The 27256-nt window shown below is 32.8% G+C and overlaps 2 protein-coding genes and 2 pseudogenes across 3 annotated transcripts; 3 read left to right on the top strand and 1 right to left on the bottom strand.

Moving 5' to 3' along the window:
* Positions 1–247: 247 nt before the first annotated feature.
* Positions 248–3851, bottom strand: LOC129303195 (formate dehydrogenase, mitochondrial). The gene is made up of 6 exons (XM_054942329.1): positions 3642–3851; positions 2879–3050; positions 1611–2151; positions 1253–1377; positions 692–804; positions 248–584 (listed from the first exon to the last, which is right to left on the bottom strand). Exons 1-6 carry the CDS (start codon positions 3741–3743, stop codon positions 471–473), a joined length of 1167 nt encoding a protein of 388 aa, XP_054798304.1. The 5' UTR covers positions 3744–3851; the 3' UTR covers positions 248–470.
* Positions 3852–10782: 6931 nt separating this feature from the next.
* Positions 10783–13235, top strand: LOC129286447 (CASP-like protein 4A1). Of its 2 annotated transcripts, none has more exons than XM_054923463.1 (3): positions 10783–11669; positions 11880–12015; positions 12787–12982. In XM_054923463.1, exons 1-3 carry the CDS (start codon positions 10936–10938, stop codon positions 12817–12819), a joined length of 903 nt encoding a protein of 300 aa, XP_054779438.1. In that variant the 5' UTR covers positions 10783–10935; the 3' UTR covers positions 12820–12982. The 2 variants fall into 2 exon arrangements, with proteins under 2 accessions (XP_054779438.1, XP_054778706.1); XM_054922731.1 differs by having other exon boundaries at positions 10790–11669; positions 12840–13235.
* Positions 13236–18648: 5413 nt separating this feature from the next.
* LOC129302680 (2-methylene-furan-3-one reductase-like) lies at positions 18649–19509 on the top strand (annotated as a pseudogene).
* A 3997-nt stretch (positions 19510–23506) lies between these two features.
* Positions 23507–27173, top strand: LOC129302670 (2-methylene-furan-3-one reductase-like; annotated as a pseudogene).
* Positions 27174–27256: the final 83 nt, after the last annotated feature.

Raw genomic sequence — 27256 nt, 5'->3', positions numbered from 1 at the left:
CACGTAATTCTACAACAGTAGGACTATAGGACAGATCTCTGTATAATCATTAAATTTTGTAAAAACTTTAAACGATTCATTTAATTTTGCTCCGCTTATTCATAGCTTTTTCCCCCACCTCCAGATAAACAAAGACAAACAACTAGCAGGACCTTGGCTTCAGTAGTTAATGAAACAACTGGCTGTGTTTAACTATCAGACCTTCCTAAGCACAGGTCCTTCAGATTCGAATCACACGTCAAACATATAAGACATGAACTCCATTCATCACAGCTTTATTTCTGAATCAAATTCCACAATTCAAACTCTCTAAGTACGTCAATTATTTAAGTGCCTTCTCAACCGTTAAGTGATCATCAAATCAAATCAGCAACGGAAGACTTTCACACCCAGTACAATCAGCAACGGAAGACTTTCACACACAGTACAATCAGCAACTGAAGACTTTCACACCCAGTACAAATATTAGTTCAACGGTATTGGCTAGCCAGTTGGCCCTCCTTGACAATGTAGTTTTGTGCTGGGAAGTCTTCACCCTTGAAGTACCTATCAAGCATGTCTTTGACACCAGCAGCATATCGTAACTAGACAAGATTCATCATCATTAGTTTTCCAGCAAAAGATGGAGCAAATGAGAAAGAAGTTCTGAAGCACACAAGAAAGTAAGCATATGGACAATAACTAGGAGCACCTGTGCATCTATTGTGGTTCCAGATACATGAGGAGTCATAGCATGGTTTGGCATGTGACGCCATGGATGATCCTTTGGAGCAGGTTGCGGGAACCAAACATCACCACTGTAACCTAGAGAAATCAAAGTCGTTCCAAACAATTAAGGAAAGCAGTTAGCTGGTTGTGGTCACCAAGCATCACTGTAATGTAAGAATCAACATCATTCCGGACAATTAAGCAGAGAAGTTCATCAAGGTTGAGGACGATATCAGTCTTATGCCTGTAATCACCAATCAGTTTAAAATATACGCCTGCATCTCTTTTATCACTTGATTGATTAAGACAAAGGAGGTCCCAGAAAATGTCACAAGGCACGAGATATTTTATACGAATTACATCACAGCTTTTTGAGGTCATGATGATGTTGGGTTCTTTCAACGGATGTTTCTAAAACATTCATGAAATAAACATAAAACTCCACCGCCAGCACATAATATAAAGTTTAGATTGTACATTGGGAGAAATAAATTCATCTTTCGCTAAAAAGGCACCAATATTTTGGTGGTGATTTCAAAATTACCGGCAATGTGCCCATTAGAGCAAGCATCAGCAACTGCTTGGGTATCCATGATAGCCCCACGGGCATTGTTTACAATCAACACGCCCTTCTTGCACTTAGCAATTCTATCTTTATCAAACAATCCCCTAAGTCAGAAGCCAAGTTTTGGTTAGAATTAAAGATGATCAAAACTCTTCTTCATGCATGGAGCATATACATTGGAGCAGAACTGTCCAATATTTTGGACTAGTCCCAACTCACTTGTTTAGTCTGTTCTAATAAATCACTATACAAAACAATCAACATACAAACAATTCTTTAAGCGCTCAAAATTATCCGCTGAGTTAGTACTCAACCAAGTTAGATGTATAGACTATACCTTGTCTTATCAGTAAGAGGTGTGTTGATAACAATTACATCACACTTGAGTAGCAATGCATCAAGGTCCTCCTCGTACTTAGCTCCAGTTTGTTTCTCCAATTCAGGATCCATCTTAACCCGGTCATGATAGAGAAGATTACAGTTAAAAGGCTTCAATCTTTGGAGCAAAAGCCTGCCAATTCGCCCAGCACCAATAGTTCCAATAGTCTTCCCTTCAAGATCATATGCTCTATGAGCAATGCCAGCAACATTCCATTTCCCACTAACAGCCTGATGATACCCAGGTACGAAATTCCTCACAAGAATCAGGATTCGCATGAGTTCATCCTCAGCAACTGACACTACATTGCTTCCTGTAACCTCTGCCACAGTTAATCCGGCGGCAGCGGCAGCATTAAGATCAATGTGATCAGAACCGATTCCAGCTGTTAATAGCAGTTCAAGATTTTTAGCTTTCTTTATCCTTTCTGCAGTGACATAGGCTGGGTGAAATGGAGTAGATATGAGCACGTGGAGATCAGGAATGTGTTTCTCAAGCTCTGAAAACGAGAAAAAAAAAACTGATAAGTTCAAGCAATCACAAAAATTAAGAAAACAATACAATAAACCAAAAAAGAGGAAATTCTTCATGAGTCGGAGAGTTGCAGTACTCAGTAAAAATTAAGGACATCCGACATAAAACACATCAAGTAATCAATAGAATTGTAAATAAATGCAACAAAAATTAATGGAAAAATTCCATGCAGGTTCCTTTGACAAAAAATTTTCTAATTATGTTCCTAGAGGTAGTTATTTGTGTTGAAATGTGATTGATTCTAAAGAAGTACCTAATCTTTCAGGAACTGTAGATAGGAACTAAATTGGAAATATTTTCTATTAAAAAGGAGCTGAACTGAAGCTGCTTTTCCTGAGACTCAGTCATCTCTTAACTTTCAGGAGCACAGACACACACAAGCGAGTAAATGAATCTCACGGGTCTGGATCTCACTTTTAAATTTAATTGAGCATTCTTAAAATGCTAGCAAAAGTTATGAATCTTGTTTAAGAATAGTGTAAAATCTATAAGAAAAAGAGTTATATAAAATGGTTAGAGTCTAGTCAATAATCAGGAAGTGATACTTGTTTAGAAGTCTATTCACTTGCAAATGAAGATCCTAGAAGATTACAATCGTTGCAGCCCCTTGAACAAACTTATCAGTTGCTTATGTTGCTTTATAAAAACGTCATCACGAGTAGTGAGTTTTATGAGTTTGGGAGAAGACTAACCGCAATCAGGTCCTTCTTTGTCATCGGTGACAATGTACTGATGACCTTGTGATTCCAACCATTCACGTATACCCAAGGCTCCTTCAACACAACCCACAAAATTGGGATTCAAGGAAGCGTACTCATTGGCTTTGTAGAAAACCCCAACAATTTTCTTGCTTCCACTAGTAGCCTGTTCTCAGAAGAAAATGAAGAAAACAAATCAACTTGATCCAAGCGGCAAGAAGTTGCAAGCAGAGAGTCAGAGACTATCTCAAATGCTTCTTCCGGTTATCTTCTTTTGTGGTCGAAAATTATGAATCGAAATTCAAAACATTAGATGGGCCTAAGTCGCTATAAATCATCAGTTGTCAAGCACATAAGGAGAAGAATACAGAAAATACAGAAACTATACAGAGGGTCGACCAAATGGTTCTTGTGATCATGCGTGGCAGGCAAAGGCAGTGGCCAACACGATCCCTGCGGGTAAACGGTGAACCCTACCATGACCTGGTATGGATCAACCTCATCACCCAAACTACACAAAGACGGGACCTTCTGCATGTACGATCACGCCATCCATTGTCCGATTACCCTTCCCTTGAACAAGCCATGCGAGTGTAATAACGACTATGAAACCCATCATGGAAATTACAAATTCTAGAAGATTTTCGACAGAAAACCAAAGAAAATGGAAATGAAAGGCTAGACTGAGTGAATTGAGCTGGAAGCGATAATTAAAAAGTTAAATAATCGCATAGAGGGATATGAAGAATATAATTACATGAAGGTTCCTGGCAACAGCAGGTGATGAGAGTGGAGACGAAGAGAGTGAAGAAGCAGCAAGCGATCGAATCCCAGAGGAAACAGCACGTTTCATCGCCATCTCAATTTGGGAGTGGAAGAGTTGAAACTTGAAGCAAGAGGAGAGGAGGGTCTGAGAGTGAATGCAAGTCAAGTATACCCACTCATTTATACTCGTTGCCGCAGAAGCAACCGGGCTAAATTGTTTGCACTGGCGGCCTCTGAGATTGACTAATCGTGATTTGTGATGTGATCAGAATCGAAATTAGCTTGATCTCAGTAGGCGTTACGTGTATTTTTCGTTTGACTGAGGATATTCCCCACCCCTAATTTTACGTGAAAAGTTACTGAAAATTCTAAATTTAACTATACATTAATGGTATTCCTTAATTTTAAAAATTATTTCTTTTATTATTTTATTATTTTTTTACTATTAATTAATTATTACTCTCTCTATTTAAAAATATAATATATTTTTTGAGAGTTAAATGTTTAAAAATATAAGATATTTTTATTTTTAATCTTTTAAGATATAATCATTGCCTTCTTTTTTAAAATGTTCCTATTAATAAATAACTTTATATTTATTATAGGGTGTTTAATAAGAGTAAATATGAAAAGATAAGGTTAATTTAAAAGGAAGTAACTACTTTATTAGGATAAAATTCGATTAAAAATGCCTTAAATTTTTTAACGGAGAGAGTAGTAGTCTTTGCATTATGTCTTTTTTAATAATTTTTAAGTTAAAGCATACTTTTAGTTCTTTAACTTTATATAAAATTTTAATTTGGTCTTGTAAAGTATTTTTTAATATTTTAACCCTAATATTGTGAGTTTTAAATGATTAGTTTTGTTCTAATTATTGTTATTTTTAAAAAATTAAATATAATATATCAACATTTAAAAATATTTTATTAATATTTAAAAATTTAATATAAAAATTTTTTAGATAAAGCTAATAACGTTAGAATTAAAAAATTAAAAATATATTTTATAAAGTTAATAAATTAAAATAAAATTTATATAAAATTAAATAATTAAATATATACTTTAATTTATTTTTTATTATAAAATATTTAAATTAAAGGTACCTGTCACTCTTTTAAATAAAAATTAAAAAATAAAAATAATTCTCAATTCAATAAAAATATTAAAAAATAGTAAGATTCACTTATAATTAACAGACATTAAATATTTTTATTGTTAAGGTGATTAAAGAAAGAATTTTTAATATTGAAAAATAAAATTATAATTAAATTTAAAATTTTTAATAATTTTTTAAATAAAATTGAAAGATAAAAATGATTTTTTTTAATAGGTTACAGGTATCGCTCCCATAGCCATGATCGTGGTTGTCGTATTTACGCGTGCGCGTTCAACACTTGCTCGGTTGCCATTTATGTACAGTACATTCCTTTCAATTTTATTTATAAATTATATTTTTAAAAATTTATTTGATTTTATTTATAAATTATAATACTATTTTTTAGATGATATTTAAAATATATTTTTAAAATTATCTCTCATAAGATAAAAAAAGTAACATGATATTATTTTTTAAATTTATTATATAGAGGTATATTTAAAATTCTATGTGCTTTTATCTCTAAATTTTTTTACATTCGTATCGATGAGATTGGTAAAATTAATTTATAAATTTTTTTAAATTTTTCAAATTACTCTAATTAAAGTGGCATGTATCAAAACATCTCTATGCTAATTTTGTTCAAGAAAAAAACTTAATAAACACATAATTTTAAATCCTTACACTTTACTCGCATTTTATTATAAGTTTTTACACATTTTTTCAATGTTTTAAGTTTTTATATTATTGTTTTTAGATGTTTTGAGTTGCTTCAAGATACCTACGCTTTGTTCATGGAATGATCTAAAACATCTAAAAATAAAAGCACAAAAATTTAAAATATTGAAAAAAGTGTAAAGATTTACAGCAAAATGAAAGCAAAATGCAAGGAATTAAATTTATTTTTTTTCAAAAACTTATATAATTAGTCATGTATAATTAAGGTGCTTATTTTTAATTAAATCATGACACATGTATCTTTTATAAATATTTAATCCATAATAAACCTTTGTTGCTAATATTTTAACATATTAAAATCTGCATATTTTAATTTAATTAAATAAAAATATATTAAATATATAAAATTAAATATATAAGTTTCATCTTTTTCAGCGTCAACCAATATAACATGTTTAATAATTAAACCGTGTAAGATGATAAATTTAGTGCAAATATTAAATCATATTGATATTTTCGATAGCCATTTTTTGTAAGCATAACTCCTGAAAAAATAACAAGCATGTTAAACGAATTTTGAAAGTTTGGTTGATAAAAATAAAAAATGTGTTTAAAAATGGTTTATTTTATATATGTTGATTTGCATTCCAGGAATATAGTTGTAAAAATTTTAAGAAGCTCTCAAACTAGATTTTAGACTTGTTTGTTTAAAATTAAAAAATATGTAATTTTTTTACAGCTTAAATATTTTATAAAAAAAGATATGTATTTTGTAGAAATTTTATAAAAAACAGAACTTATTTTTATTTGGTTACAATCATAAAAAGGTAATTATTAATTATTTTTTAATTTTACTATACATTTATTTATTTTTGTTTTATAAAAATAATTTTTTTATTTTATTATTTTAAAAATTTATGATATCTTTGTCCATTCTACCTTTTTAAAACACTTGTTCTCATCTATCATACTCATATTAGATTAGTTTCAGGAGCTGCTCAAAGTAACTTCTAAAAATAATTAAAAATTAATTTTTTTTACTTTAATTATTTTTAAAAGCTTAAATAAACATAATAAAAATTCATAAAATATATTTTAAAAATAATTTATTTTTATAAAATAAGCTGAAATAAATGAGCCATTTCACACCCATGCAATGCACAACAAATATTAAAAATAATATTGATTTAATAATTTTAGAATAAATAGGTAAATTATCCTTGAACTTTATATTAAATAACATTATAAACCATAAATTTATTTATTATGTAATTTATTTTTTTTTAAATGTACAGTCTAGTCTTTGTCATAAATAAAAATTAGCTTTTATTATTAATTGACTACATATGATAAAAATTGACATCAAAAAATTCAAAATAAAATAAAAATAAAAATAAAAATAAATCACTCATCAAATTTAAATCTGAACGTGCAATAAAGCGACTGTGCATTGTGACCAGGCTCTAGAGTTGCTAGTCCTTTATTATATGATTATCTCGGACATGCAGGCCCCCGCCCCCAACCAAAAGGGGGGAAGAGGGTGTCTCCATTTCTCTTCCCTCCATTTCCCTCCATTTCTCTTCCATCACTTTTGGATCAAAAATTTAACGGTTCAGATTGAGGCTTTAATAAAATTATTATTTTATTTTATAAAAAGGTGTATAAATAAATTTAAATTATTAAAGTTTAATCTAAATCATTTAAAACTATAATATTTTATTTATATATTTTATATAAAATTAAAATAACAATTTTTTTTAAAATTAAATCTGAACCATTGAAAAGGGTTAATCCAAAGGTGATGGGAGAGAAATGGAGAGAAATGAAGGAAAGAGAAATGGAGACACCCTCTTCCCCCAAAAGGGGCAAAAGAGGTTGCCCACGTTCATAGTAAATTTCATTTATATTATTGAGAGTTAGAGTAGTCCAATTTGGCTCTGCCATCTCCCCGCCGCCAGTCCTTCATTTGTAATTCACTAAATTGTAAAAGTAAGTGTCTCCTGTCTATGTAGTAAAAGGTTAATTGATTCAACCAATCATATTTTTGAAGAATTATTTTTTATTGAGTACACGTAATAATGAATTAACTTTCCAAAAACAGTTTATAGAATTGTTAGTTTTAGTATTTATAACATGAATATTTTTATTGAGTACTTATTGTGATCTATTGGAAGTCGGGCTTCTAATTTTTGGATAAAGGGTTGTTTTCTTTCTTTTTTGGTTGCAGATATTGTTTTCTTTAAATAACATATTCTTAGCAAGTTTTACTCTGATTCCTTAATTTCCCAGAAGTCAAGCTACCCCTAAAATCATCCTTGTTTACGCTCTGCTTTCAATATATTTTCCTGGATCTATACTTGTTTTTGGATATTACGTATCTCAAAATAACCATTTATGTGATCAAAATGATGATATTGAATATTAGCAATTCAGGCGAACGTGACAATTCCAGTTCTTTCAAAGTGAAAAACCCAACCAGGCAAAGCAATTAGGACGTGTGACCAAATAGAATACAATTATTCGCAGGCGACTCCCACAGTCCGATCTCATTGAGGTCGGCTTGGTTTGTTGATGGGCCCACTTGCATAGCATGCGCATCCGGTTGGATAAATATCTCTGACTATTCCGCCACATATGATTAGCCCAGTTAATGAGCACCTGGTGCCTCGTCAGTCAGCGGCGTCATTCTCGTCATTCTTTGCTACTTTTTTAACTTTCATCAATTCTGTAATCAATGCAATCCCGTGTTTGGTCGTGGGGAGGAGAAGAAGGAAGGAGAGGAGTTATAATTTTTATTAGAATTTTAATATAAAAAAAGGGAAGCGAAGGAGAAGGAGGGGACTGGGGACGGAGAGGGAAAAAAACACCTCCATTTGAGGTGAGGATTGAGGTGAAGGGGAAAATTCATTGTATTTTTGCTACCCTATTTTTCCATCCAAGCAAAGCCAAACAGAACGAGAGAAAATATCACTCCTTGTACAATATATATATATATATATATCACTTCTATTTTAGGGCTACATAAAAGATAAAATGGTACTGAACTTCATTCTAACTCAAAATTTGGTTTCTTTCATGAAAAGGGTTGGGTTAGGCAACCCATAGTCCAGTATTGTCCAGTAATAACCCGAAGATTAACAGGACTAGACTTGATCCATAGGATTGGGAGGCTGATCCTGTCAGTTCAATATTCACTTAGCTTTTTTTTCCTTTTTTTTTATTCTATGAGAGGCAATAATCCATTTCAACATAATAAATTCAATTAAGATAGTAAAAACACTTATAATAATAATAAATCTATAATAATTTTCAACAATAAAAAAAAATTTCTGTTGTAGTTCAAGTGATATAAATTTATAACTTTAACAAAAACAGTGCTCAACAAAATTCAACAAAAAAAATATTTCTGTTGTAGTTCAAATGATTTAAATTTATAACTTTAACAAAAACAGTACTCAACAAAATTCAACAACACTATATTATAACAGCAATTTAGAAACAAACTTAACAAATCTTCATACAATTATCTTCTTAGTATCAATTACACTTCAAACATTTGTCAAAAAGTAAATTAATTATAATTATAATAAAAAAATTAATAGGACTGGACTGGACCAAGTGGTTCGAATGCTTGGTCTCTTGTCCAATTCAACTCGAAAAAATAGTCTGATATTTTTAGTCTTTTTGATCATAAAGGACCAATGACTATACATACCAAACAGACTGAGACCATTTTAAATTAAACTGGATCAGATAAGATTAAAAGACTTTTGCAAGCCCTATCCTATTTCTCGACCAAGCATGATGGCCTTGTTTTCTTTTTTATTTACTATTTTCAGCTGATCTCTCCTACGGTTGTTCTCTTTATTTCTTCCTTCTCTTCGTTGCATTACATGTCTCATTCTCCCCTCCTTCTCTACGTGCCCATTCCCTTCACTGATTTGTTTCTTTTTCTTTTTCTCTAGTCGCTAATTTAATTCTATTACGTAATTTTTTTGTACATAACAAAACAATAAGATTCTAGTATTTCTTATAAATTGCATAGAATCTGAAACACATGTCACACTATGTAGAATTTATAAATAATAACATAACTCTAATAAAGTGTATATTATAATACATTGGCGTGGACTGACAACTCACTGTAACGATATTATATAATATAAAATACCATTATATAATATAAAATACCATGGGCGAGTTCTTTTATTCACCCTGCCCACATGATAAAATTCCATGTGGTTGGATTTGGAATACCATAGAAAAATACCATATTCATTAGGAATATTAGAACAAAGAAATATAAGAGTCAAGAAACTACTCTATGCTTGTCTTTGTTTTATTATAATTTATATTTTTTTATATAGTATCAAGTGGTGAGGTCGGATCGCCATGCAATCCATTTGTTTCAAACTTTCAATCTCCTTTATGCCTGGGTTGCTTACTTGCTTTAACATGGATTAAGGCTCATTCCCACAATACCATCTCTCAATGTTGCATCTATTCCCAAAGCTTTAAGCCTTTCACAATAAGTTTTTTTCATGGGTTATTATCAAAATATTATCTGCTCCTTCTTTTAATGCGAGACATCACCAAACTAAGCACCGTGGAGTTTAATATTTTTCACAAAATTTATCTCTACTTAAAGTTAGATATTTAAATAAGGATTCGGGGCTTTAAAAATTAAATTTTTTAAAACAACTGAGCTTGAGAGCCTAATCTTAATAAACTTTACGAAAGATGGATAAGCACACACATTTAATTAATAATGACACAATTTAGTTAATATCTATTGCAGGTAATGAAAAAAAAATTACAAAGATAATTAACATTGAATCTCCACTCTCATCTTCAATAAGTGAATCTACATACAAGAGATTTAACATTTTATTTTTAGATGACGATGAGGAGATTTTAAATTTACATCTATAAAAATTTTAATTCTCATCTTAAATTTAAAATTTTAAATATTTATTAAATTTTATGTGAAATTTAATTTATTTCATGTTGAATTATAAAATATTTTATTTAAATTAAAATGTTGGAGTTTTTTTTTTAAAAAAAAAAGTTTAAGAGCTCGATCCTAAATGTTTTAAACAAGAATCGAGTTTTAGAATCAAGTTTAATTTTTAACAATCGGGTTTTAGAGTTTGGGTATCGAACCCCTAAACTTTACTTACATCCTCATCCTTTAGACTTTCTTACCATGTAGTGTAAACTTTTGTTTTTTAATATTATTATTTATCTTTATCTATTATACACACACACATATTCCCCACCACACAGCAGGGTGGCACACAGCCACGCTCATTTTTGTTCAAAATTTTTACATATATGCGCCGATGCATTATTTTATTTATTTTTATTTTCTCTCCCAAAGATGCATTATTTTATTGAAACCTGAATTATACACAAGTAAACAACCTCCAGTTCTTCGCCAGAACAGAAGTGGACTGAAAGGTGAAGACCGAAGACCGTGCCGTTCGTCAAATTTGTCCGATTTCAAAACCCCATGGGTGAAGGCTCAGAGCAAGGCATGAAGAAACTGGAACCGAAAGCAAAAGCAGCAGAAGACGCCCAACAAACGAATAAGGATTCGCTGCTCAAAGACGAAGACGACTCCGAACAGAAGAAGAAAGACCACACACTTCCTGACGCATCCCCATCCTTCGCACAGCAGGCTCCTCATCTTCGGAGCCGCAAATCACCGTCCCCGCCTGACCATTCTTCTACGGAATCGCCGATTTCCGAGGGTCACTGCTCCCCCTCTCCCACCCTCGACAAACGCTTCTCTTCTCCGCCGCAAAACTCGCCTCCCCGCTCCTCGCCGGATTCATCGATCTCCTCTGATCTCTGCTCCATCACTGATGGAGCCCCTCCGGTGGAAGAGCATCGTTTCTCCCCGAAGCCACCGGAAAAGCCTGCATCGCCGGTTGTGGTGGCTAATCGGTTTCAGGTGGAGCCCAAGGTGGTTACCAAGGTAGATCCGGGAGCCCAAGAAGGTGTCGTGGGCGTCAATGATGTTGAAGAAGGCACTGGTGCCGCCTTCGCGGGGAGCGATAATCGGCGATTAAGGCCAGACGTATACAGTTTATTGAGGTCGAAGAAAGAGAGCAAGTTGAACAAAGCTTTGTTGGGGCTTAGGATCATTGCTTCTGTTCTCTGCTTGGCCTCTCTCTCGGTTTTGGCAGCTGATAGGGAAAAGGGTTGGGCTCTGGACTCCTTCTACGTGTACAAGGAATTCAGGTACGTTGCTAATCAAATCTCAGTACTGGTTTAATTTTGCTGATCATATGAACAAATTGCTTCCCTTCATATGTCATGTAATTCAAGCTCTAGGTTTATTTTATTGCCAAGTTGCCAGCATGGTCTATATTCGTGAATTATTATCTTTGAAAAGTTCTAGCACTGATTTCTTCTTCTTCTTTTTTTTAAAAAATCAATGTATGATTGCAGGTATACTTTTTCAGTTAATGTAATAGCATTTGTTTATTCTGGGTTGCAAGTAATTGGTCTAGTCAAGTACCTTATCACCGGAAAATACATATTGCAGCATCGTCTAAGGGGTTTCTTCAATTTTTCCATGGATCAGGTAAGACAGTCCTCCCTTTCTGAGATCTGTTTCATGTGATATCCAGTGTTCTGCAAAACGTAGACCCTCTTGGCTTTCGGTATCAGCAATGCATAATTTGTTGTGTTGATCGGTGGGCATTGATTCATGGAGATAAGCCACGCGAGATTATAAATTAAATAGGTCTTGGACAACTTTTGAACGCCTTTCTATTGCTGCCTTCCCCCGGTTTATATATTGCCTTTTGCTTTCTTAAAGTCGTTTTAATTGTCTTTTCTTTTCTTAAAGTTGTTTGTTCTAGTGCTGGTTCTAAAGTGAAAGAATATGTTTTACCTGAGCATTAAGGCCTTCCAGATCAGTTCTTTACTTCAGAAACTTTTAGTAACAATTGAGGTCCCATGGATTTTATTCAATATGAGGAACAAGCCATGCTTTTTACAGTTTCATGCTATCTACAACTTACGAATAGTGCCACTTATTTCAGTATTACATTTATATTAATATTGATACTGGTAATTTCTTTTGTTTGTTTTCTAATAGATCAAGGAATGGTAAGTTGTAGTTCCCAATTCCAACTCTATTTTATATCCATGAGAAAACGATGACTAGATGATGCCCTGTTATTCCTTGTAGGAAAAAAAAAAAAAAAACCTTCTTAACAATTTGAAATAAATTACTTTTTAGTCTTCAGGTCCATGAAACTAACGCGTTACAGTAATCGAAAGTTTTAGACTATTCATCATTCTAATTTTTCTTCCTATAAAATGCAGTCTAAATTGCTATATTTTCCAGAATTTGATGCTTATATTGCTTGCAAGCTGCTGAGGTGGTTGGTTGCATTGCAGATCTTGACTTATCTTCTAATGTCTGCATCATCAACGGCTGCTACAAGAGCTTATGAATGGGAATCCAATTGGGGTGAAGACGTGTTCCCAGAGATGGCTAATGCATCTGTGGCTTTGTCCTTTGTTGCGTTCGTGGCTTTTGCCTCAATCTCTGTTGTCTCTGGTTACATCCTTTGCAAGTTCAGGTAGTTTATATTTTTAAATGACTGCCCTTTGCACACTCTTCTGTCTGTTGATGGATGGAATTATTCATCTTGCCCGATAGTTGAATGCCTTCAAATTTCAGAAAGAAAATTCGTTTCTGAAGAGATGTATTACTTTTTCAACCTCTGTACAGAAATAGAAAAAGATACTGAATGTTTATATCTAGATTTGTATAATAGATTGTTTACAACCTGTTGACTCTTTTGTCTTTTTTACCTACTGATGCAAGTTTATCTCACACGATTGTTTAGGGGGAGGGAGAATTCTTCTCCTGTGGCATGTCTTTATTAGTTGCCTATTTTGGTATTTTTATGAGGAATGCCGAATGCTGTATAGATTTTGATTTAACTTTATTAGTAGAGTTGACTATCTCTTAAAGAGAGAAGTTGATGAGGAATTGTAGAAAGAAGCTGCCCGTTAGCAGTTGATTTGGGGCGTAAAGGGTGTACGGAATCACACCTCAATCGTAACATGGTTTCGCCAATCAGATTCTGATTACCGGCTCTGATTATCAGAATCTTGGTGAACATGGAATTGCAAGTCCGGATTAGTCACGCGCGTGGGCAGGGCAATAAAGTGGCTGACAGGCCTGCCATTATTATTATTATTATTTTTTTAAAAACCCACCAAACCTGTGACATGAAGTTCGGCCGACGAGTACTTGGGTAATTGGCTGTAGGCGACGGAACCACGCTCAATTCTTATCATCAATTGGGACCCAGAAAATTATTTTAAACAATCTGCATTTAGTTTACTTTATTTTGTCTGTTTTTAATTTAAATAATAATCCAAATAAAAAATGAGGATAATTTTATATCTGACAGTTATTTTAAAAAAATATATATGCAAGAGCGAGAGAAAAACTTGAATGTAATTAGATCTTATGCGATAAAATTTGAGATGAAATATATTATATATAACATAAGGGGGATGACAAAATTTTGCATGAACTTGGTACATAATTTTATCCATGTTTCAATAACATTAAATGTACATTAATTTTTTTTATTAATAATAGTAGAAAAAAATATAGAAAATTTAATAAGCATTCTATTATAAAGATAAAGTTATTGAAAATAATAAAATATGATATTTTATTTAATTAAATTGGTACCTTTTTCATTTTAAATTATAAAATATTTTTAGATAAAATTTCACATATCAATAAATTTCATTAAATGTACTTAACAAATTTTATTTTTTTAAAATAAAAATATAAACTTTCTAAAATACCCATTATTTAATATGTTAAAAAGAGAATTAACGGAAGTTAATTATAGAGAGAGAAATAATAGTATTGAAATTATTGCATTTAATGAAATCTTAGTTTATCCGAATTGTTTTGTATTTTGGGATGAAAAAACTCTTTTAAAAGTATCATATAATTTGAGATAGAGGGAGTACAATTTTATTGGAGGGAATATAGACAACACGTTACACTAAGTCTATACAAAAATATCTTGAAGGGTGAGCCTTGGCATAGCGGTAAAATCGACACCATGCGGCAAGATGAGTCATGAAAAATAACCAGGTGAGCATGGCATAGTAGCTATTTCGCTTCGTCCCTTAAACGTGTAGCGGGGAGTTTGATTCCTCGCTCATACAAATGAAGAGAATTCTATGACTAGTCATTTACTCTCCTGTGGGAGACCCCATGACGAAGAGATTAGTCATTGCCATATGTGGTAAATGCCTTGGGCAACCCAAAAAAAAAAAAAAAAAGCCTCTGTTTGACTTTCCTCGGACCTACAGCGGGAGCTTCAAATTTGTTCAAATATGATTTAGGATTTATAACTAATATTCTTTACATTTTATAAGTAATATATGATTTATAAAAATATATATTTCTATTAGTAATATTGATTTAGATTAATATTTATTCATTCTACCTTCTTCCCGTTTTTTGGATCGATAATATTTGATCTACCTGAATAGTAAGAAGAAACCAGTCCATCCATCAAGCAAAACTAAAGCCCATTTTCTTGAGCTATCGATACTAGGGCTGGCCCTATAGAATAGACAAAACAACGAAGTACATTATTCACAAAAATTAAAAAAAAAACCGGAATAAGAAACTACGGTCATACACAGTATGACGCATAGTAGGTCTCCATAATCAACGACGAATTTAGGGGGCCAGCAGGGGCTGTGGGCCCCCACGCCCCAAAATTTTTTTTAAATAAATATAATTTTATTCATAAAATGTCAGAAGTATTGTCAACCTTAGATAACATTTTAATTATGGCCTCTCATATGATGAATTCTGAATTCATTCCTTGTTTACAGCCCAATACAATTATGGATTGAAATTGATATCTAACTGTTCCGGTCAGGTATAAAGCATCTTAAACTCACTTTTAATATTTTTTAATTATTATCCATACTTGTTAGGCTAAAGGTTAAAAGGGTCTTTGAGAGCTAATGGGGCCGGTTTGCCCCTCTATACTTGGGCTCTTTCTGTTACGTGGCAATGGGAACCAGGTCATCGAATCGTCTATTCCATGGTTACCCAAAATCCAAATCCAATCAGATTTTTTTTTTCTTAAAAGCCAAATCCAAAATTCCACGCTTATACAAAAAGGCAAAGAGAAATTTAAAACGAAAAAATTACCCGCTTTTGACTTTCTGAATGGGTAAGCGAATTTTTTTTTGATAAAAAAAGTTAATTTTATTAATTACAAAAAGATAATTACAAACACCAATAGTCGGGGGAAAAAAATACTCAAAAAAACCTAAGTAAACAAACTAACACACCAAAAAGGCTCATCAAAAAAATACAAACAAAACAAACCAAAAAAAGCACAAGACCACAACATTTAACCAACACCAGTTTTAGTCAAACCTGTAGATACAGAACCAAAAGCATCACTGCACACCACACCAACTAAAAAGGATGGACAAACAGAAACAAGTGTATGAAAAGTCAGGGACGAATGCAGAAACAAATTTGTGAGGGAATGGGAAATTGAAAACTACTTAAAATATGGGAGCACTAACACTGATTTTTATATTTTTTTGAATAAAAAAAGGTTCAAGAACCAATGAAATTGTTACGTTACTGGTGCAAGGACTAATCGCCGTTCATCAGCGTGGTCTCATCAACCTCGATCAATGTAATAACTGTAATGTTCATTATATTATATATCAATGTATAACTAAGCTTAATTATAACAAATAATATTGTTTAAAAGTATAATGAATGGTATAAGTTATCATTAAATTTCATGTAGTTAAGTAATAAGATATATGTTCCGTGACGTAAAAATAAGACGTGAAATGTCAAATGTATAAAAACTCATGGTATTCATAAATCACACATCATGCGGTTTATTTTGAATTCTTTCAAAGTTCATAATGGAATTTTTGTTAGGTAAAACACAACAATGGAGGGACGACAGATTTTCCCGTAGCCTTGGTTGCAGCTCCCCCACTATTTTTCTTCCAGTGATTGATCCGATGACTGAAGGATCATATAATTTATTATTTTATCCCACTGTAATTTATCTTTTTCATTATATTAATATATTAGCATGATTATCCTAAAATCAAGCGCTTTTTTATGATAATGAGTAGAATAAACCCATCCCCATTAATGGAATGGGTTTGGGGGATAAGATAATTAAACAGAAAATCAAGGAAGAAATAATAAGATACACGCAAACACTTTGTTTTTATAACACATGTCGATGACTCTTAAAAAAGAGGGTGTTTTGTTATGTTTATAATGACATGAAATTGGATGATTTTTTAATTGTTAGTAGGCATTAAGGGTCCGTTTGATTATTGAAGAGGAATGGAAAGGAATGGAATAATTTATAAAGAGCAAAATAAACTAAAATAAACTTTGTGGAATGATAAAAAGACAGATACAATAGTAGAAAAATTAAAGCAATAGGATGATAGATAGAGGGATGAGAATGGGAATTGTCATGAATAAAATAATCAATCTTCTTTGCTACCTTTCCATCACTCCAAGGCCCTCACTTATTTATAATTTTTATTTTTTTTAATCAATACACAACCTCATTTTAATCTATTTTGTTCACTATCAATACATTCTTTTCCTTTTCATTCAGTTTCAATAACCAAAAGAGCCTAATGTGGACACTTTTTTTAAAAATGTAGGCACCCTTTTTTAGTAAAAAAATGTGAATCTTAATTTGTCACATTATAAAAGATCAACCTTTTCCTACTTAGACCACATATTAATTGGTTGAAGTGGAATGATTATTAATAGAATAATAATGAAATAGAGACACGGATAACATATCATGTTCTATTATTTGAGAATAATAATCATCTCATTTCATCTCATTATAAGAACAAAAGGATAATTTCATTTCTTTTTAGATGAGATCACATTGCAATATCTGTGAGCTATTATTCGAGAATCATTATAAAATAAAATAAACGAGACGCAATATAAGAGTTCTCTCTCTCAAAACACTGCTCTTACGAGATAAATATATATAGTTATGATGGATAAAATTTTATTGCTTTGTCAATAATCTATGCTTCCAGCGATGAGATGAATATGATGTTTGTCACGTTCTAAAATATGTATTGATGAGTCAATTTCTTTATCTTTCAACTCATTATTTACCGTTTAACAAACTTTTATATTTTTATTCTTAGCCATATTGTTAATCCAAACTTTATTTGTCTTGATTTGATTAAATTTAGCACACTAAAAATATAAATTCAATGGTATTCTAATTATTTAGGCTGAAGCCACTGCAGCCATCACTTAGGTGTCTTCCGGATACTGCACTGCATTATTATCATCATCGCTATCATTATGACTCGTGGGTCCAACTTGATTGATTATTGTGACTTATGAGTCAAAAGCTTGATCAATTATTGCAACTTGTGTCCCGTGAGTCCAACTCACCTTGCCCATTTGTGGAAAGTCACAATCTTACTAAAAAAGGAAATTCAGGAGAAAACGAAAAGTTTTGCACCTCCCATATTCGTCACCAGTGATCGAAGCTCTATTATTTATTATTTCATCCATTTTATCAGTTGGCGGGCTCTACTATTAATTTGTGTTACTAGAGATATTTTGTTATTCAATCTCTTGAAAAATATAATCATCACGATGACTGCTATCTACAAAATAAGTTTCAGCAGATTAGCGTTTTGGTCTAACGCCAAACGGACACACAAAAAAGTCAATAAAATTGACATTTTTTTACGGCAATGTGTTCCTGGGTTACAGGTGAATTTTTCATAAAAAACGTATGTACAACAAATGAATGTCAACACTCAACACGAGAGAGCCTGTTTAGGGCAAGACACGTATATTAAAGGAAAAGGATGATGAATTCAAAATTGAAATTTGACTTGCCCGTAAATGCCAGTGAGGCTCAGAATAGCAACACGCTGACGCGCATCGCTTGCTTTATCTTTGAGTGTCAGTGGGCTTTACCATAGTGCCATGCCATACTACCATGATTGCTACAGAATAATATTCATTTCGATGAATAGCCGAACATGTTCACCGACTCATTTCAGGCTAGAATCTCCATCGCTCTTGTTTCTACGTTGATCATCTTCATTGCTCCTCTGTTCTTACTGTCACTGTGTAGAGTTTGTTTGATTCTCCATCATTTCTCTCCTCATGGTTGCCGCTTCCACTCTGGCCATACCCTCTCAAATGAAAGCTTGGGTCTATTCTGAATATAGAAACTCATCAGATGTTCTCCATTTTGACCCTAATTTTCCTTTACCTCAACTCAACGACGATCAGGTTCTCCTCAAAGTCACCGCCGCCTCCCTCAATCCCATTGACTACAAGAGGATGAATGGCTTTTTCAAGGACACTGACTCTCCTTTACCTGTGAGCCCTTCATTCCCCTCATTCTTAATTATATTCAATGCACTTTCATCAAACTCTCATCACTTCTTCATTGTTGTGTGTTGAGTGTTGCTAGATATGATGTTGCTGGTGTGGTGGTGAAAGTAGGGAGTGCAGTGAAGAAATTTAAAGCTGGGGATGAAGTGTACGGTGACATTAATGAGAAAGCTTTGGATCACCTAAAGGTGGTTAGATCTCTGGCTAAGTACACTGCTGTAGAAGAGAAACTGTTTGGCCCACAAACCTCCAAATCTGAGCTTTGTTATTGCTGCTAGCATTCCTTTAGCTATAGAGACTGCTTATGAAGGGCTTGAGCGTGCCGGCTTTTTCGCCGAAAAATCCGTCGAAAAAGACTGTTTTTTTTAATGACAAACAGGAGAGAGTGAGCGAGCATTCAAGGCTATTAAGGAAGGAGGCAAAGTGGTATCAGTAGTACCTCTTGTGGGAATTCCACCAGCAATCATGTTTATATTGACTTCAGATGGGGCTAGTTTAGAAAAGCTAAGACCTTACATTGAGAGTGGCAAGGTGAAGCCAGTGCTGGATCCCAAGAGTCCGTTTCCATTTTCTCAGACAAAGGAAGCATTTGCCCACCTGGAATCTAATTGAGCCACAAGAAAAATAGTAGTCTACCCAATCCCATAAACACTAGTTTATCACTCTTCACATTATATTGTGGAATATAATATGTTCATGCTTAGCTTGTTCAAGGGAGGCGACGATGCAGATCGGTAATAAAAGTTTGCATGATGTGGTTGTTGTGGTTGGTTACTCTATATCTTTACGTGTGCTTCATGACTATGTATTTGTATGAGCGGTTTTATCTTGGTGTGATATTGTTATGATTGAACGGAACAAGTAAAAGGACAAAGGAAATCAACCCACAATGATCACATAATCTAATACACAATCTATTATTGTTTCACAGGATAACTTTTTTTTTTAATGTTAAATATGTCATGGAATTATTGCATATAAAGAAATATTTATATTTTTTGGTAGAATAATGAGATTGAAAACCTATGGGGGAAAATGAACTTACTGGTGAATCCATCCCCTCTTGAAAATCCCAACACTCTTTTTGCGACATAACATAATTTCACCCGCTTTTCTCTCTTCTCTATCCTGTTGATGATAAAAACATGCATTTATTATTAGATTTTCTAAATAAAATACTTCAGATTTGGGAAGCATAAAATGATAGTTATTTTTATTTGATACCGCAAAAAATGATGGTCATTTTTGCGTGATATGACGAAATGGATCAAGCTCTCTTTAACGAGACGCAAAAAAAAAAAAAAAGGTATGGCAAATAAATATGCCTTATTAAGTTAGCAAACTAAATAGCTAATGCAATCACTCAGAATATTGCAAATGAAGCTGCCAGACAATTGCAAATGCAAAGTGACACAGCAAGGAACCTTACTGATCCATGTTTTGGTATGAACCCTCATTCATTACTCTACACAGAACATGGGAAGCCACAATGAAATAGAGAAGAGGATGCACGCCTAGTTCACCCACGCCGACCCCCACAGAGCTGTAATACATGAGAGACCAAACATTAAGGCCATACTTTGAGATTTGAAAGTTGAAGGCAAGGCAGTGTTGGACCCTAAAACTCCTGAGCCAATTGGGATAGAAACTAGCAAAGCTACGAGGAAAAACATGAGAGCACAACTGGGTCTGGGTCTGGTTTTCAATCCTTTCAAGCATGGCCCACGGAGGGTGCGGATCTTGCCCGTTAATTTATTTCTTTTGGATCAAGTTCGGGCCCAGATAAAACAAATTAAGACCCTTTTTCTTTCCTTTTTCGCGGATATCCATATCAAAGGTGTCGACCCCCAGAGTGCTTTTGTCTCGATAAGTATTTTTCTCTGGGCTAGAGAATTTCGATCTTATTTCTATAAAATATAAATTTTACTTTTAAAAAACTGTTCCATACATGTAAAAAAATATAAAATTTAACTTTTTTTCATGAATCAATTTAAGAAATTAATGAACGATTAATTCCATGGGTGTTTGTAAATGCTGGACAAGTCACGTATAGCTTGGTTTTATATGTAGTTTTATGTTGGTGCATGCAACACAATTCCAAGGACTGATTGGATTCTCATTTGGAATCAATCTTGAGACCAAAATTATAATTTTACAAAAACTTATTCAAACACCCTTAATTTTGCAAAACTCTATTTTGGAGAAGCTATTTTTTTCTCCATTTGGGAACCAATTCTTAACATTTGAGCATTTTTCATTTCCCCCTCATCTTTATAATTGATTCAGAAAAATTACTCAAACATTTTCAATTATCAAAATTAATTTAAAAAATATTATTCAAACATTATCACGTTTTGTTAGTTAATTTTTGTCAATTGAAATCCAAACATATACTGTTAGGCAAAAATATGAAGAATAACGGCTAAATCCCAAGACATTTAATTAATGATAATTGAATTTTTATAACTTAAAAAAAGAGAGTTACAAATATCTATTTAGACAACACAAATAGAAATTATAATTATAATCTAAAATTACATTTAAAACATGGATATCTTATTTGTAATTGAAACACTTAAATTTATCATCAATATTTTTAATTTATTTTTTCAAAAAAAATTATCGTAAACCTGACTATCATTCTCTCCCAAAAAAAAATATAAGTCTATAAAATTTTTAAAACATTTCATGAATATATTGTTTATTTTCTTTTAAATAATTTGTGCACCGCTCATCGCTTTTCATCATTGACAAGGTTGACTAGTGGCAGGAGAAGGAGATGACGATGCACTGATAGTGCACCAATTTAAACATTCTTATGCTTATGAAATATGAAAAACAAGTTATGTATTCTTATCTCAATTATTCATGATACATCATCAGCATCATCATAGTTGTTATTGATATTATTTTAAGAAAAATGCACTTCCCTGAAGATGGTGTCCTGGTGTAGAATGGCTTTGCCTCGCTCTCTTTGTCTAAAATTTGATCAATCACTATGACTTGTGAGTCCAACTCGCCGTACTCCTTTATGGAAAGTCTTTAGTATTGCCATAAACAAAGAATTCAGAAGAAAAGGCAAAGTTTTGCACCTTCCATAAAAGGAAACGGAGCACCCCGGTGCACTTGTCATCAGTGATCGAATCAAAGCTCTATTTTGTTGAGCGACGTACTTTATTTTCAAAAAGTCGAGTCTCCAGCTGCGAACTCCAGCCATTGGCGATTGACTATACACAGGAGAAATATGAAGATCTTGCAAAAAAAAATTTGATGTTGTTTACGATGCAGTGGGTGAGATTCAAATACTGAATATGAAGATGTAAATGAATATGTTAGCAGTGAGTGAAATTTAATTTGGTGCTATCGCAAAGAGGGGAGACTGAAGGCGCGTTGAAGGCAGTAAAAGAAGGAGGCAAGGTGGTGACAATATTACAGCCTGGGATTCCACTGGCCATTGCGTTCATACTGACTTCAGATGGGAGTATCTTAGAGAGACCAAGGCCATATATGAAAGGTGGAAAGGTGACACCAAGATTAGACCCCAAGAGTCCATTTTCGTTCTTTGTACAAAAGAAGCATTTGGCCATCTTCAAACGAACAGAACCCTTGGAAAAGTAGTTATCCACGTACCCCATCCCTTGATTGCTCGCACGTAAACTGTTGGGTGTTTGTTTTTCACGGAGAAGACGACAATGATTGCCAATAAATAACTTCCAGATCGATGTGGTTCCTTTACTCTGTATTTGAAGTGTAAACTTTGTGTTTGTAGGTTTATATGCAGTTTTACCTTGGCACAGTATTGCACTCTTGTCTTGTTACTTGGTGACCGTGGCACCTTTTATTGGTGGGATAAATAAATTTGTTAAGGTTCCTGATCCGGTTATTTTGTGCTTCAAACCCTGTTACTTCGTATTATCTGTTTAGCATGACTTCGATTCTTTCAACTTTATTATTCCATAATAAACGGTGACTTCCATGTAATAATATTTTAACCTTGAATTCAAACAGTTCAATTGTCAAAGTCTTATCATACGGTCAACAGGATTTTCGTAAGTGCCCCGTTCATTAGAAATTGTTTGTATTTACAATTTTAAAATTTTTTTTGCTGATAAATATTTCTATTACATTTCTTTGCTCTCACTTTTCATGATTAGCTTCATGTATCGTGTAAAATCTGAAAAATGAAGTATACTGTTAATAGCATTTAAATATTACAGTGTGAATTATGAAAATATTACAAACAAAATATGAATTCTATACATGCAATCATGCAGGAGTACGCCAGGATGGGTCACTAAACTCGAAGCAGAATTATTGTTGGTCGTGAAAAAAAAAAGAATAAACGGATCAAAGTCTCATTTATGTAAATATCTTGTACTAATGCACTATGAAATTGATGGCATTATAAACAAATACCAACACATGAATTCATCAAAAATCTTCCTCCCCCAAGACTAAAATATAAGGCAACGGAAGACTGTTGAATTTGTCTCTATATCTCACCAGGTTTTGTTGATTCTTGGCCAATGGTCAACTGAATTGCTCTTCAAATTTTTGACTTCCTCCCATTTCTTTTTTCATTGCTTTGTTTCTTAAAACATTCTCACCTATCGTGGCTGAGGTTTCTACCCCAACCATATCATCTACCATTAAAGCCTAGCTCTACTCTGAATACGGGAAACCAAGTGATTTTCTCAAGTTTGATCCTAACTTTCCCTTACCTCAACTTAAAGATGATAGAGTTCTCATAAAGGTCGTTGCTACCGCCCTTAATCTGTTGACTGCTTGAGAATGGCTGGCTATTTCAAGGACCATGACTCTCCTTTACCTGTATGGTATTTCTTTCCTTGTTTCTTTTATTCCAATCCATCTACGCTTGTACACTACTTTAACCATTTTGAATATGTTGCCCTTGAGTTTGATAATCAGCTCGATTGTTATGTGGATATAGGAAAATAATGAAGTTGTGTGATTGTATGAATAAATCTGTTCCTTCTCTCTTTGCTTTTGCTTTTTGTTTTTGGTGGAATCTGTTCCTTCTCTTGTAATCTTATATCATATGTAATAGGAATGACTTTAATTTTGGGGTAATTATTTTACTTTTCTTGGGTGGGGTGTGAAGAGCACTCCAGGATACGGTGTCGTCGGGATAGGGGTGAGAGTGGGCAGCCAAGTGAAGAAATTCAAGGTTGGGGATGAAGTATATGGCAATATCAATGAGATAGCTTAGGATCATCTAACGGGGGTTGGGTCTTTGGCAGAGTATACAACTGCAGAAGATAAATTGTTATCTCACAAGCCATTAAATCTGAGCTTCCTTAAGGCTGCTAGCCTTCCTGTAGCCATCGAGACTGCTCATGGAGGCCTCCAGCATGTTAAGTTTTCTATTGCGAAATCCATCCTTATTATGAAGGTGCTGGTAGAGTTAGCTCACATGTTGTTTAGGTATTATTGATATGCTAATATGCTTACTTCTTTCACGTCATGTATTGAATTATTTATTTGTTCCTTGCTTCAGTCTTTGACCATTTTACTTACGATTCAAAATAAAGTTCTCAATAAGATCAGTATAGCTTCTCTTGTTCTTCTAGGATATATTTGCTAGGCCTTCTGTAACACACCAAAATTTTTTTTTTAATAATTTAACTCAACCATAGTTGGGTTACAGCTACCCAACACATTTTTATATTAATAATTTCGATATAAAATATTTTATAATTGGCTTCAACTCACACACTATAACATTTCAGATAAATTTTTACCTCCCACATGCCATTAGGCTAAATCACATTTGTCCATCCTTATACTCCCAACAAGTAAACTAAATCACATTTGTCCATCCTTATACTCCCAACAAGTAAAATAAGTAATTTAGTCAATTTTCAACACAAGCCAGTTATTTGGCCTTATAATCATGCCATTTTAACCAATCCAAAGTAAACCAAATATTAAAATTACAGTCATCCAAATTGTACCAAAAATAGAAATAATTTGAAAGGCATGATTACATTTATATATTCATATAATTGACAATAAACAAAAAGCCCTAATATTGGCAATATAACACATTATAAATCATAAATTAAATACCCAAAAGAGACAGTGGATCTATACCACTAAGTCTTTGGGACTCCTCCACGTGTCACTCTTGGCTCTTCTCCTGAAAATTGTTAACCACATAATGAGACTCAAAAGTCTCAGTAACCAAAGCCAATTTATGATAGTGTATACAAACAGTTAAGTGTGTGCTTACTAAGTGAGAATTAAAAATAATATAATTCCAACAAATATAAGAAATATTACAATACACACAAACAACCATCCTTATATCCCTCCATTAACCTCGAGCCGTAGCCCTCACTCGGTGCTAAATTACCCGGCCAAAGGTAGATTAGCCCGAGCCCTTACAAGCCACCTATTGAGCTCCAATAGGGGCGTACCACGTGGTACATAATTACAACAACAATAGCAAGTCTCCCAACACCTCCCACAATAATCAAACAAATTCATAATAATATTGCATAATTATACAATATTACAAAATTCATAATTTTCTCAATAATCACCCAATTAACATGAAGTAACACTAATCACAAATTAAAAGCATGGTTACCTTGTGGCTTTTTCAATAAATTATTCCTTAAAATTTCTCTCTCACCACAATCTTCACTAGTAATACAATCTACAAATAACATATTATTTATAAATATTAGTTTCAATTTTTGAAACTAATAAAATAATTCTAATAATAGAATTAAAAATATAACATAATTCCTAATCTCAATCTTAATACAAATCTATAGTTAATACTATTAAGTATAATTTTTAACTCCTCTTTTAATTATCAATAAACATTAATAATCTAAAAATCAACTTCTAAACTAATTTCTATTATCAAAATTTTCTTTTTATTTTATAAATTCGCACCTAAAATACTCAAAAATTAAAAATTGAGTCTCTAGCTTAGAATCATAATCCTATAGCCATAATAATTCATTTCTCATCCCAAATAATCATCTAAACCTCAATAAATCAACATATATTTTCAGATCTAGTTTAGAATTTGATCCATAAGCCATAAATTCAAAGATCATTAACAAATTTATACTCTATAACATTTATTATACTACTGACAACCTCAAAAACCATATTTATTCAACATAAATTCATCCCTCTTCCAGATCTTAAATTTTCTACCACTACAAACTCAGAAACCAAAGAAGAAGGATGACTAAGAAAAATTTTTAGAACACTTACTTAGTCTTGAAAAGCTTAAAATCACACCCTAAATATCCTATTAAAAACTCTTACCTTAAAAATTTAGATATTTCGCACCGGTGACTCGCGTTCTCTCCGCCTCAGCTCGCGCGCAGGAATGAATGAGGAAATGAAGGAAGGTGAGTTTTTATAAAAATTTAGTGGGTCCCACACATTTTTTTTATTCTTTTCTCTCTCTTCTTTCTTTCTTCTTCTTTTTTTTTATATTATTATATTTTACTGTTGAGGCGGCGGCTGCGTTCACGTTTTCTTCCTTTCTTTCTTGTTTTTACACCTTTTTTTTATTATAATAATAATTTAATAATATTATTTTTTATTTTTTTTAATTATTATTATTTTTTTATTTTTTTTAAATTTCTATTAACCCAAATTAACTATTAAAATTTATATTGGGACGTTACACCTTCTAATGCGTTTGCTTCCGATTGAGAGCTAATGTAGCTTGCCAAGCATGTTTATGGTACATCCAAGGTAGCAACTAGTTCTAGCATTGGAAAAGTAGAGCTCTTAAGGAATTTGGGTGTTAATTTTCCCATTGACTACACAAAAGAGAAATATGAAGATCTTTCAAAAAAGTTTAATGCAGTTTATGATATAGTAGGTAAGAGTTCAAGCTTTTAGAATTTTGACATTTAGTTTATGATATATCAGTATATGAAATTAGTCATGAATATTTCTATATAGACTAGATATGCTGACAGTAACTCTGTTAATGTAACAACTAGGGGAAATTAAATGAGCCTTGAAAGTTATTAAAGAAGGAGGCAGAGTGGTGGCAAATATTTAGTTTTGATTCTGAAATTTCAAAAGATAACTTTTTTGCAGTGACTTCAGATGGGAGCGTATTAGAAAAATTAAGGCCTGACATTGAGAGTGACAAGGTGAAGCCAATACTTGACGGTAGGAGCTCTTTTCCATTTTATCAAACAAAGGAAGCATTCCCCTTCCAAGAAACTCATAGAGCTACAAGAAAAATAATCATCTACCCTATCCCATGAACGCAAGCTTTTCCTATGTAGTGATTTATGTTACAAGTTATGTCCGTAAAAGAGAGATAGTATACATTGGTAATACATCTCTC

The sequence above is a fragment of the Prosopis cineraria genome, unplaced genomic scaffold, assembly GCF_029017545.1.
Source record: "Prosopis cineraria cultivar Desert tree isolate PC_DT_omini unplaced genomic scaffold, ASM2901754v1 PC1, whole genome shotgun sequence".
Taxonomy (NCBI): domain Eukaryota; kingdom Viridiplantae; phylum Streptophyta; class Magnoliopsida; order Fabales; family Fabaceae; genus Prosopis; species Prosopis cineraria.
The sequence above is the reverse complement of the archived record's forward strand: the minus strand, read 5'-3'. Positions and strand labels throughout refer to the sequence as shown.